General features: G+C 44.0%; 1 protein-coding gene across 1 annotated transcript in view; it reads left to right on the top strand.

Annotated features, from left to right (window-relative positions):
- Mmp2 (Matrix metalloproteinase 2) overlaps positions 1–13,647 on the top strand; it is a 137,987-nt gene that overhangs the window by 32,538 nt on the left and 91,802 nt on the right. The window contains exon 2 of the mRNA XM_014356761.2: positions 10,779–10,880. Within this exon, the coding sequence (XP_014212247.2) occupies positions 10,779–10,880 (102 nt within the window). The remainder of the gene's footprint in view (positions 1–10,778; positions 10,881–13,647) is intronic.

Genomic DNA, 13,647 nt, shown 5'->3' with positions numbered 1-13,647 from the left:
AGGGGGTATTGATTTTTCAACTAATAACTTGAGCCATCGAGAGGCCTTTAAGTATTTTTATCGGTAAATGCCGATAATGGCCTTTGGACGGCGTGTGTTGTTTACTGTACCTTTTTTCCCTTTCCACATAGGCGAGATTGCGTTAATGGCGGCAAAGTTGATTGGAACACACGACCAAAGTGACGAGTAGGTATATATATACAGTCATCATCGTGCACTGCCAGTAATTAACGGCCCATCGAGTTCTCTTCGAATTGGGCTTCTTCCTCTTCTAATGGAAAAGTCGCAAAGTTGATTACTCCCGATGCCGTAGTGATTAGTCCTTTTCTCGGAAGTTGGAGGAAAGGATTTTTCTCGCAGGCTGTCGGCAATGTATCAATTTACAATCACGGAGTGTTGTTTTCTTCAATTATTTTTAAATCACCGTACTTTTAAAGCTTTTTTTTTCGTCCAGTTGTGACTAGCTTTGATGAACAAAAAATGGAGTACTCTCTTATACGTTTCGCCCTCGAATTCGGACTTGAATCCTAAAAACGTACCAAAAATAACCCTTCTTTACCATACCATTGTTATTTTTTTTTTTATTTTTTTTTTTTATGCAGAACAGCGACGTTCGAAGAAATCTAACCCCCCGAAAATTGATGGCGTTTGGCATTGCCGAGCCAGACAGTGAATTTTGAAAAACACGCGATGACATCCTTTTTATTTTTTCTGTAAAAACTGCATGGGACACTTGCGAAAGTAAACTACGCGCACTGTCGAAAGGATTAATCATACCCGGTATATTGTATAGCTGGATGATGTTAGGAGGAAGAAGCGAGAGGCCGCACAGCTGAAGCGACGTTGATCGATTGGTCGTGGCGAAGTGGGTTTTGTTTCGTCGACGGCTTTATTTATTCCGAGTGTCATTACCGGTGGAGTCGATAATTTTTATCATTTAATTCCTTTTTTTTTCTCTATTCCTTACACGAGCGCTATATACGCCGCTGAAAAGCTTAGAATAGCAAAGATACAAAAGATTTGATCGATGATCGATGTATCCGGTGGTTTATTTTGTTTCTCTTCTCTCGTCACATCAATCAAGGGAATTTAATGCAAACCTACACATAAGTGTACACTTTATTAATTTTAAATTTGAGTGACAATTTCTTGGGTCGTTTGTACAAGGTATTGCTTCAAATAAGGATAAAAAAAAGGAGTTGGTTAAAGTCAGTGGGAGTAAGTAATTCGCTTTTCGCGATAAGAAAGCCTCGGTTGCTGAGAAAAAAATAAAATAAAAAATAGCTCAGTGACAAAGAGCGTTCGTGCAAGGAAAAAGGGAGAATCCAATTTACGCTCGTTATCGCGATTATATGCTTCCATATATGTATATGTATACTCATAGATATGTGCCGAGGTATACACAGTCGAGGAGAACCGAATGGAGAAGTTTTTCTCGGGGATTAGGTGTGCCGCAGCTCCAACTTTGGCTTGTTTTTCTTTCTCCGTTGGCTTTCAAAGAGCGACTGGGTATAAGTGTACGCGCGTGCTCGCTCTTTCCACCAAGAGGGTTGCGATGAAACTCCAAAAGAATAACTTTTTCTTTGCGCGTCTCTTTTTCACCTTCACGAAATATCTTAGGTATTATCATGGGTTTCACTTAACTTGACTTTTCCTTGTATAAACTGTGTTTGGAGTACACATACGTACAGTTACCGGTAACATTTTACCGGCACAACTTTCCGGGTGTTTATTCCTCAATCCCGTGCAAAAATATAACGTTTTAAATATAGACAAAGCCATTATGAAACCCTATGAATGAAAAAAAAAAAAAAAAAAAATCATTGTTACTTTTTTTTTTTTTCTTCTTTTGTTCCTTCAATTTCTATTTACACCTGGTAACAAAATTACGGTATCATTTTAGGATTACGACGTGAACGTGGCTTCTTCCCCACATTTTGACATAGAAAAACTTCCGTCCAAAAAAGGTTTCATTCAAACCCCCAACTTGATAATTAAGGAATCGCGATTGGGAAGGTATGTACACGCATTTAAACAATACATTTGGCACAAGTTGCAAAACTCGACCGAGTGTAACTGATGCCCGACGATTTGGCGCTTCATTCAGATTGCGGTGCCTCTCCCATAGAAACTCCCAAAGGTGCCTCGAGCGAGTCGAGTTCCGCACAATGGCGCACATCCGCGCCCGACATAGCCGGGGCATATACACACGGAATTCCATACACGCGGCAGCCACGGCGCGGTTGGAGTAAAGTTCGCGCGATTAATTAAATCGGCGTTAATAAGACGCGCGCGAGCCCGGGGAAGCCGCCGACGAGATGTCTCCGACACAATGCCGAGCTATTTCCCAAGTTCTGCTCTGCCCTTCTCTATTGTGTATATGCATACTTGTGTTTATAAGCGCATCAGGAAGGTGTGGCGTGAGCGCACGAGGTCTCGGGTTTTCAATTACGTAGTTTTTAGACTAGACACTTTCATTGACATTTTCGTTGTATATTTCGACGATATCAACTCTGAGTGACTATGAATCAATCGTGATCGTGCAGAGCGACGTACGTGTATGAGTTGACGAGCACACGAGCACCAGAAAAACAAACTTTTTTTTTTCTTCTTTAAACAACAAAAATACGTACAGGTGCACTTAATTATGTACTCAATCATTATTGACTCAATCGAGTCCTGATTCGCGGTTAGCGTCCGAAAATTGACCCATTTGGCTTAGGCTGTGCAAGTACTTTGGTGTACGGATACTTGGGATATATAGTTTGTGGGACCCCTGGAAAAATCAACCGACATGATCACGTGGGTGTCCCAACAAAATGCAAACGCGCATGAAATCACCCTTTCGTGTCAAATCCCAGCACGGCCGAACGCGCTGCAGTTGAAGCCATAGACGCAAGCTCAAAGACCAATCGAAGATTGGTACAATCGGAAGCATGTAAGTAATGCCTATATGTATACGTCCGAGGAGAGTATAGAAGCAGGGAGGAATTGCGACCGGGAAAAGTTCAGTGGCCCGTGGACAATTGGTACATAGGTACGGGTGACAACGCGTCGTCGACAGCAGCTTCCCGTGTATACCTTATGTAGGTGTACACGCACAGGTTGGACCGAGCCACCGACCGCGACCCCCCACCTTCTCCGGTCCGACTCGCTCGGCTGAACCTAAACGCTACCTACCGCGAGTTCTCGAGGGCTCTCTCTGTTTCGGGTGTATGGTCAGTGTGGCGCAAATACAAGCGGTAACGCAACGGAAATGTTGCGGCTGGCCGACGCACAGTGCACTCTCTCTCGGTGATGTGGTTGCTGTGATGTTTGTCTGGCCCTTTCTCCCCCAACACGTTGAATGTTGTTGTTACTCAACACTGTATCCCCACAAGGATGAAACGAGGAGGGGAAAATCACAAGTGAATGTTGATAAATGTCTATACAATTGCACGTGTATATCGGAAGATATTTTCTAGTCTATGAGGGATCATTTTGTGATTTATACGTGATTGTATCGGTTAGGGGTATGTATGCTTTGGTCCGAGTCCAAAGAGTCGCTGGGATGACCCGAAGACTTGATGTGTCGGAAAGGGGACGCACGTGACCCAACATCTACACCGGCGAGATCCTTACTTTGTACCCGAGTCGGATTCTGCTGGATAGTAAAACTTGTAAGCTAGTAAAAACTGATTCCAAGTGTGTGTGTGTGTGTTCGCGCACGTGGTTATGCACGGGTAGGTCAGAACAAAAATGGAATGGGACCGTATCATCCCCTCGAGCTTTCGGGATCCCAAGAAACGGCTCCTGCGTGATTCGCATGTACCTGCCTTATCCACCGTTTGTTTGGAGTGCTGCCATGCAGCTTTGTTTATTCGCGGGTGGTATACCCGAGCGCGGCCCCGGATGATGGGTCGATTGTAAAAGTTTGCGACGTGTTTTACCGCGCTTTTGTGGAATCTGTATGTATACGTGGAAATTGACTTTTCGAGTTTCCTCTCTGGGAAGTGGGCGGAGTTGGAACGATATGGGATTGATTGTATTACGCGCCCGGAGCTCGTGTATTCGAGGAGTTTCTTGTACGTGTGTGCTTTTTCGATGCCTCTCGAGATTCCTTGGTTGGAACTGTAGGGATTTTAAATTGAGCTTTATTTTGGTGATTTTACGTACATTCTTGGATCGAGTTTGTTTAACAATTAATCAGAGAAAATCGAGCAGGTGTATTTGTCTGAAAATCTTTCAATTTCTCATCTGGATTCATTGAATATCTTCATGGCTCGACTCATCAAATGCGAGTGGAGGGCACACATCACATACCCCTTAGCTCCTTTTTTGCCGCGTGTACAGTGACGTTTCGCCATTCAACACAATTTCCCGTTGTCATGCGTTTTTCCCTCCCATGCCGTGAATCCGCGCTTCTTGGGCGCTGTAAATATGTTGTATCCTCGAGACGGCGGCGTCTCGCGTGATATTGCGTCGCTGCTTGACTCTCGATGTCGCGATGCCGCTGTGTGTAGTTGCAAAGCCAACGAGTTACTTGGATTCCCTTGCCAACGTGCTTCATTTTTCTTTCCCGGAGCTTTTTTTCTTTTTCAGAACTACCATTATTACATTAATTTTCGTTTGACTCTTACATGCGTTCCCTGTACGATATCATGTCTGCAATGGGCGTGGGTATAATTACGATTTTTGCTATCGTGACAATTCGTCTAGAAACGCTCGTGCTAAATAACTTGTCCCCCACAGAAGTGGCTTACACGACCCCCTTCCCCCGTTTTCATCTCGACCAACCAGATTATTTCCGGCACCTGCAAGCTCCCCTCTCGCATCCCCAAAAGCTCCCTTTGGCCGTAGGACGCGGAGGGAGGCGCGAAATTGTCGATTCCGCTCGCGAGTCGTCACTTTGGGGACCAAGATTTTGCGGTGGCAGGAATGAGGCTCTGCTAAGCGCACCATCATATCCCCCTTCTTTTTCGGGAAATGGAACGTCGCGTCTGCAGGTTTCCGGATCCGGGGCAGATCGGAGGTTGACGTTTCGCGGAGCCGCGGTGGAATGCCAATGACGCGGTCGGAGGGCGGGAGGGAGTGGATTTGAGGAGGAGCTCGATTTCCTGGAGAGTCGCTACGACAGGAGGACTGGGGGAAGGGGGGGGGTAGTGAATGCGATTATTTACACGCGCGCGGTGGAGGAATTTATTTGTGGCGCCGCTAAGGTCACGTGGCGGAAGACAGGTTTTTATTGAGGATAGAGAAGAAGCCGGTGTGTCGATTGCCCTATGCTGCTTATTTATCGGGAATAAGTGGACGGGCGTGCGAGAGCTCGAGCGCTATGTATTTTCTTACCTTTATAGATTTTCAACAAATATTTTAATATTTTTCGTTACTGTTCAATTTTTTTTTTTTTTTTTTTTTTTCTTCTTTTTTATTTTTTATTATCTGTTCATTATTACAAAAGTTTATGCATTATCACATGTAATTATGAAAAAAAAACATTTAATATCCACACAATGTCTTTGTCACAGCAGTAGATCAATTTTTCATTTAAGATCCGCCTTTGCCATTCCACCGAGTGTTCACGTGAATTTTCCTCAAATTAGTTGTGTTGGTTGTATTTGTAAAAATTCGTTCGTGCTTCAAAGACTCGTTTCGACAATTTAATTGGGGCATCGACCTATAATGTTCTAAATCATCCAATCGTCTTGTTAAAAACAGTAAACATAACGAACAAATCGTTGCTCGCTAAACATATTATCAACTATGAAAAATTTCTTTTTCAACTTTGACTTGAGCACTGGTAAAGATGTGATTTCAACGTCTCTGATTATTGTAAATGAAAGTAAAATACGAAGAAAAAAAAAAAAAAAAAAAAAAAAAAAATCAAACAAACGAGTTTTTATCTTGTGTAACCTCATTGAATCAAACTTGTTATTCCAGCGCTCGCATCTTGATCTCTCGAGCGTCTCTCTCCCCCGCGTCTGCAGAGCAGGAGCGCGAATCGAAAGTACACACACTTGTACGTGCACACATCGTCGTCGCCGATGAAGGGAAGCCAGAGTCAGTGCTCATATACATAAGTGCAGCATAACAGGGAGCGATCCGAGCGCGTGCACATGCCACGGACTCTGTATATACGATAAAAAACGAAAGAGACGCAAAGAGAGAGAGAGAGAGAGAGACGGTAGTCGGTATCATTTATATACATATACTGGGGAAAAAAAAGAGATAAGCAGAGACAACAGAGGGGGGTATACGTTTAATGTATACGGCTGAGCCACGTTTGGTCAACGAATACCGATCTTTCGTGTTTCTCCTCCGAGTTGGTGTGCGGACGTTTGGCCATTTACGGCAGATGCATGTATATATACAGCTGTATCCAAAAGGATATAGGATGTAAAAGAAAAGGCTGCTTTGTTATGTACGTGTGTAGTAATATCATACCGAGGATGTAGCTGCTGCTGGGAAACAAGACATTTTTCCCCCTACTTTTGCCATCAAGTGCAAAATGTATATTGAACCCTCACGTATGTGTGGTCAATTGGCGTGGATTGTTCGTGCGCATGTTTGGAACGAACGTACACTCCCTCGTGACAAATGGGTACCGTAGCGATGAGGGTGTGTTTGTGTGTGTCCAGAAATGACCTAAATCAAAGTTTCCTGTCCCGCAGCCCTCGATACGGCGTTATCTCCCTCTCGTGCACTATTCCACGAAAAAATAGCGCGTATCGTCGCTTTTCCTACGTATACGCTTGTTTATCGGGACTACTTCGTTCACCAGACAGAAGTATCATTATATAATGTGGATATCTGCCACGAGTATAATACAGTCCGTAGAGAGAGAGAGAGAGAGAGAGGGGGGGGGGAGACGACAATGACGACCACTTTGGGAAGAATTTGCCGTGGACCGCAACTTTTTACTCTTCTTCCTCGCTGTCTTTCAAACGAGGGGACAGGATAAGTTCGAAGCGGACTCGACTCTGAAGTCACTCTGTCTCGGAGTACACCAGGCCACAGTGTCTTTCTTTCTTTCTTTTGTTTTTGTTTTTTCTTTATTTCTACAAACAATCATTGGCTAAGGTTGAAAAATGAATTTCAGAAACACCATTCAAGTGCTCGTGATGAATCAACAAAACGATAATTCGACCCGAAAAGAAAAGAGGGAAACAAAAAAGTTAAAAATCCCAAGCGCCTATTTAATATCAAGGAACGTGCTTGGCTATAGATTAAAGAGACACGTCGTTGTCTGGCCCACTGACACGTGTGCCATGTCTTTCTTCCTGTTTCCCTTCGCGTGCATGGCTGCACGAATACCATAGAGCCCTTTTCCACGAAACGACGTTTTAGCAAGACGGACGCGAGTAGGGTATAACTATTACATGTAGCACACGAGAGGATTATCGAAGGGAGAAAGATCGTTTTTCAAAGGACGCGCTGGAGCTCGTGGTGGTGGTCATACAGAGTGAAACAACGCGAGAGAGCGAGAGGAGCACATTTTTCATCCAGTCGAGACGAGACACGTGCGACGGGCATGGGGTGTTTTTTTTTCTTTTTCTCGATACGCCAGAGTCATTCACGGGAGATTTGCTTGCCAAAGTGTTTCCTGACAGGCGTGTACTGTCCGCACCGGTGGAATGATGAATCGCTGTCTCGCAAATATCTGCCCGAGCTGGAGTATACAGCCCCGACGGAGCGATGGGAGGAAGGGTTGGTCAACCACATTTATACGGAAAAGCAATGACTTTCGACTCGACTGACCAAAAAAAAAAAATAAAATAAAAATAACCGTGTGAGCCAGAGTCAGCCACCACCAGCCGATTTCATAAAACGCGAAATCCATATTTCGCGCGATCGGGGTCCCTTGCCTTTTTTTTCCTCGCGAATCTAATAATAATTATCCGCATACCAGAGAGGTGCAACTTCAACCTCGTTTCTGTAGCTCACTGCGAACTCTGTGTGTGTACGGCAAAAAAAAGGGGGTCGCCAGCTATTTGGATATTCCACCCTTTGCAAGCTCTTCTATTTGCATATTCATCCGAAAACTCGGGTTCGCTGCGTGCAAATGTATCCAAGCGAAGCTTTCAGAAGCAGATTTGGTGATGATACCTATATATCGGGCGCGCGTACCTAATCGCCCAAATGGCTCGTGGCTGGGTGATGTATACGCTAATGGTAAAGGCGTACGGTGTACCTCGAGACGTGCGCGCACGGAGCTTGTATCGCTTTTGCCCATCGAGGATGATTTGATGGGAAAAGGTACTTCTCGGGCGCTCGTCCGGAGCTTGAATTCAATGGAAATTGATTAATCAGCACTTTGGACCAAAACGTGGGTGAAAGGAAAAAAAAAAAAAAAAAAAAATTACCCGCAACTGTTGCAAAGTCCGAAGCAATTCGGACAAAGGAGTGCAGGGGGGGGAGAAGATAATCGATGGCCGGCCGTGTACACCGGCGGGTCATCAAGGGAAAAAAGTATACCATGCCGTCAAGATCTGCTCTTCCGAGCACTTAATTGGAAATTTCTCGGATAGTTGGATGCTAGCGCTGCAGCGTACTGATAGTTTTTAATCACGATGCCGATGGACCCGGTGAATGACGCGTGAGGGATGGTCGAGCTCATCCCTCATTGGCGTGTTCCTGATGAGTTTTTCTCGGCTCATACACGTACTGGATCGTAAAAATGATGGTATCCGCGTTCTTGCGATGCCCACGATGATCGCGAATGATCGGTAAATCGTTTATTATCGGTTACCCATATGTGTAGGTGTATTGTCTCGGGGCAAAGTGCAATGAGCACCAACCGAGCGTCCGCGGGGGGTGCGTGTTGTGATCTGAAACGTCGCGCACCCCTTAAAATTTCGATACCTTTTTTGAGGTGTATTGTCCATGCACACGTGAACATACAAACAACGTGTTTTGTCTGATATGTTTACTGTATTACTCGTGGTAGTGTCGATACAACAAAGATTCTCAGGTATAATTTTTTATTTTGTTTACCCCTTACCCCCTCCCCCCCCCCCAAAAAAAAAAAATAATAATAATCATAAGACAGTAGCCACCCGCTGAGCTTGAACACCACTTGAGGTGTAACCTTTAAAAAGTAAATCCAGTCAATTTAATAGCTCGGGATACGATTAAACGCTCCAAAGCGACATGTAATAACAATTTCAACTCTTTGACAGTCCCCTCGTCGTAATGGGGGAACTGCTCTTGAAATTAAACGCATTTAGAGGAGTGCGCGGGAGGAAAGTAAAGGGAGAAGAGAAAAAAAAAAAACAACCCCTCTCCTCTCCAGGGGTTTTGTGGACGCTCGTGCCGACGCGTCATTTTAATTGCGAAAGCGCGTTGGCTCGCGTTTGCAATTACGAGTACTTGGAAAAAGCAGCGCGCACACACGCTGTACGCACCGAGGAGTCGATTGCCAAATTAAATTTTCGAGTCTCGCGCGTACAACACCCATCGCCTGCGAAACGAGTAATGAGAAGAGCCATATCAGAGAGCGCGACGACGACATTGTTATTCCGTCCGGGTGGCTTCCGGTGCGGCGCGCTATTTCGCAGAAAGGACTCCTCCACGGCCTCCCCCCCTCCCCCTTTGTCCCACCAATCGGATATATATATACACGCATATATATGTCTGTACACTTTGCACTGTACGAAAATAACCATCATGTGACTCCCTCCCAAGTGAAAATTCCTATTATTTCGCTGCTCTACGCCGATTTATTCTTTCCCCCTGATGTTGTACACAGCAGAGCTTTGCAAAGCTGCGCTTAAATATTGATGATGATGATGATGATGATGCCTAGAGTCGTTGAGTTGTCGATGGCGTTCATTCAGTATACCAAGCGAATTCCCGTAGAACCAGCAACAAATCGCAGGAAGTGGAGGAGGAAAGTTGAGCCGAGAGACGTTTAGGCGACAGCTCCGACTATATATATATATATATATATATATATATATATATATATATATATACACTCTTATTGAAAGTTTAGGCAAGCAGTGCCGAGAGAATCCAGAGAGTTATCTTGCTTTTAAGGACTCTAGCTGTTTTCGCAGGAGTACCTACCTAATGGCTTGTTGACGCTCTACACGGTATATACCTCGGTCGCTGATGCTAGTTCCTTCGTACATCCCAGACGTATATGTGTATATAGGCGAATGGAGCTCTCGTTGCGCACGGCGTGGGCAAAAGCTCGGGAGAAAAAGGAGCCGGTTGATCCGCTACTGCACACGTTGCTATAAATATATACTTGCTCCCGGAATCCACTTCAAGCTCGCTTACGTACTTTTCAAACGCGCCCGTGAAATAATTTAGATCTTCAAACTTACATACGCCAACTGGTGGAAACGTTACACCTTTTCTCCGACACAGACATTTTAGAGCGTTTAATTTAATTAGGGTTTAAAAAACTATTGATACGAATGAATGTGGCGTACGGCAGAAGTACGCGCGTTTGCTCGGTTCCGCTGTACCGCGTTATATCCATGCACGCCCTATCGATCGAGCAAACTCGGGATTCATTATGCACGCGGTGGTGGCGCGGCACGGAAATTGTACAGGAGGGGATGGATACCTATGTACCCACCCAAGGGATGAGAGAGATTGGCGTTACGTCATGCTTCCTTACGCGGGCACTGTGACGCGCGAAATGCGATTCATGTAATACATATGTGTACATATACCCGCAACCTCTTTCCTATCTCTCTCTGCATACCGGAGATTGGATGGCTAAGTTGAGCGGGAGACGGACAGGAGCTCGGTGATGTAATTTCCTGCTTTTGGTTTGTCTGTTGCAGCAAAGGTATCTCATGAATTTCGGCTATCTGCCCAAGGAGGATACGGAGATCGGGAATCTCAGGACCAACGACCAGGTGACCGAGGCTCTTCGAAGCTTGCAGGTTAGTGTATTATCTTTTTGCTGATCGAAGTAGTGCAACGCGATGTATACCCATCACCCGATTCGCTAGAGTGTCACACCTGACGGGGACTTAATTGGCGCGAGACCCAATTGATATGTTGTACCAAAAGTTGAAAAAGTAAAATAATTACTACGAAAAATAACTCTGTAGCTTTGGTCCAGGCACATTATTTGGATCCATACATTTTACTTGTAAATTTAAAAGAAAAATAAAGAAAAATATATATACACATCATCATTATATTTGTTGAAGATAGCAAAATTAAAAGAATGAGCTTCAATCGCACGCGTGACTTTTCCGATGAGCAATTTATTGTTTGACTGAACGAGTCTCATATTTAAAAGCTCCTCCTAATTAATCATCTCTGTTGGCAGAAGCTTTAATGGAAAAAGTCCATTTTCCACAATTTTTGATAAATTTTCACGTGATTCATCGTGCACGCAGCGTTTTCACAACAATACGGTAAAAAAAAGAAAGAAAAATTTCAATACAGAGACACCTTTCGATGTACCAACTTTTATCTTGCTGACTGCGACGTTTACCTCCCTTATACATATACACAAAACAAGTACACATTTTCATTAATGTCTGATAAAAAAAAAAAAAAAAAAAAAAAAAAAAAAAAAAAAAAAAAAAAAAAAAAAAAGGGAAGGTACTCATCCATGGAACACTCAAATATCCGTCAGCCATCATCATCAAACAAAAAAAAAATTAAAATATAAAAAATTCCTCCGCACGCTTGCCAAACAAAAGTAGCGCGCGTACCTATATTTCGCCCAGTTTTCATTTTTTCCATTTTTCGCGCTGTCGATCCATCCAATCCGTCCTCGTCACTGTAAATAATAAAACACAATACTTTCTCTCTCTCTCCCCCCCTTCCTCTTGAGAATCGGAGCACAGGCCCGCCATTGTGCTTGTTAAGAACGGATCAGAAAATATTCGATGAGCCGCGCCGTCGGCGCCCGCCTGCACATTTTTCAATCGGCTTTGCCAAGAGATCGATCCCGCTTTCACCCTCCGACAATGTTAATTCAATTTTTTCTTTCTCTCTCTCTCTCTCTCTCTTTTTTTCTCCCTCGCAGCGGCAGTCGGGGATGTACACAATATCGTACTTTGGATAATGCAAATGCACTACGGTGTAATTCGATGCGAATCTGATGATGCCCCACGACCGGGACGTAGCACTCGATTGGCCCTTACGGAATATATTACATACGAGTAAGCTGCTGTAGCTTGGATTTTTTTTCTTTTTTTTGCATTAAATTACAAGGAGTCGGTGCATGTTCCCTCTACTGTATAGGCCGAAAACCCTCGAAAAGCTTTAAGCCTGAATTTTGAGAATAATTTTCGAGTACCCGAGACAGGAAAAAACAGAAGCCCGCAAAGCCTGCCGTATCTCGGCAATAAAGGATGCTCGACCCTGTTTTCATCATTGCACATATGTTTACACTGCACTTCGATAGGCACGCTTCGACAGCATTTTTTCGACTTTGCGAGTGAAACGGTGGTATCGGTAAAACGACGACTATATACTCTATAATAAGGGTGAAGTTACAATGATGCACATGCGCTTCACATGTATTTTAATTTAATATAGTCACCTCCTTTACACCTCACTGTAAAATTCAAGTGTGGTGAATTTTGAAGTGAGTCAAGTACACGTTTAATTTCCTACATTGATTTTTTCCATTCTAATGTGTCCAGTTTGGTGGAACTGGTTAACCATAGCTTTGGTTGTCCTTAAAATTCTTATCCTTGGATTTACGGTGCTTTCGATCAATTGGTCTTTTAATTTCTTCCAAAAGCTTTTTACTACAGAGCTACAGCGTCAATCTTTTTTTTTTTGTAAGCTATATTGTTGGTACACACCCGTATGTTAGAATTTAATGAATTTTCAATCAAGGCTCGCGAAATGCGTAGTGCGCCCTCACTAGAAGGAATTTTTCAATTTCCCGTCGATATTTCGCTCGAATACATTTTCAATCACGTATATCTAGTATTTTAATTAAATACCCCATACCGAGCTAAAAAAAATCCATAGTTGCATTAATATCTCTTTTTTTTATGGAATCTCAATTAAAAACAGCCCGACTCTCCATTGCGATGACTATAACCGAGCACGTTACCCTCTTGGAACCTGTTTCATACACACGCGACTTGGAACCACCAATCGGACATCGCACCCGAAAACAAGGGTTATCTTTTCCAACGCAAACATGTAGCATATCGAAAGAAAACTTCTCGCCGCTGCCTCAGCCTCTCCCATCGATAATAACACCCCGACACGCGATGTCGATTCTTTCCCTGCCCCGGCGTTTACTGCTATTTTACCCAACGGCCGATCGTACCACATACATTTTTCACGACACCCTCCGCTTGTGTACGCGTGTATATGTTACCTCACGTCTTCGATCCGCAAACCTAACGTCGTTTAGGCCGATTTCCCACGGAGTACATATATATACCTCGTGCTCCCGACACGCACGCGTTCACCCGCCCCGTGTAAGTAGTTTCCAGTAACGTTTCGCAGTTTGAAATTTCGCATCGACAAAAAGAAAAAACCCATCATGGTACAACTTTTTCGGGGTTCCAGGTATATATAGTTTCGCGGTTAAAAGCTCCCCTCTGAGATTCTTTGGTCCGTATAAACGTGTATTATGCACATACGTGCACCTGGTTTCTTCCTCGAACCGAAAATCCTCGCGAAATCTACTTACCAAACAGCCGAGTTTCCCCCCTCCTCTGC

The sequence above is a fragment of the Copidosoma floridanum genome, unplaced genomic scaffold (genome assembly GCF_036245765.1).
Source record: "Copidosoma floridanum isolate Cflo_tuat_1 unplaced genomic scaffold, Cflo_Japanese_pri ptg000019l, whole genome shotgun sequence".
NCBI lineage: Eukaryota > Metazoa > Arthropoda > Insecta > Hymenoptera > Encyrtidae > Copidosoma > Copidosoma floridanum.
Note: the sequence above shows the minus strand (reverse complement) of the source record. Positions and strands in the feature narration are given on the sequence as shown.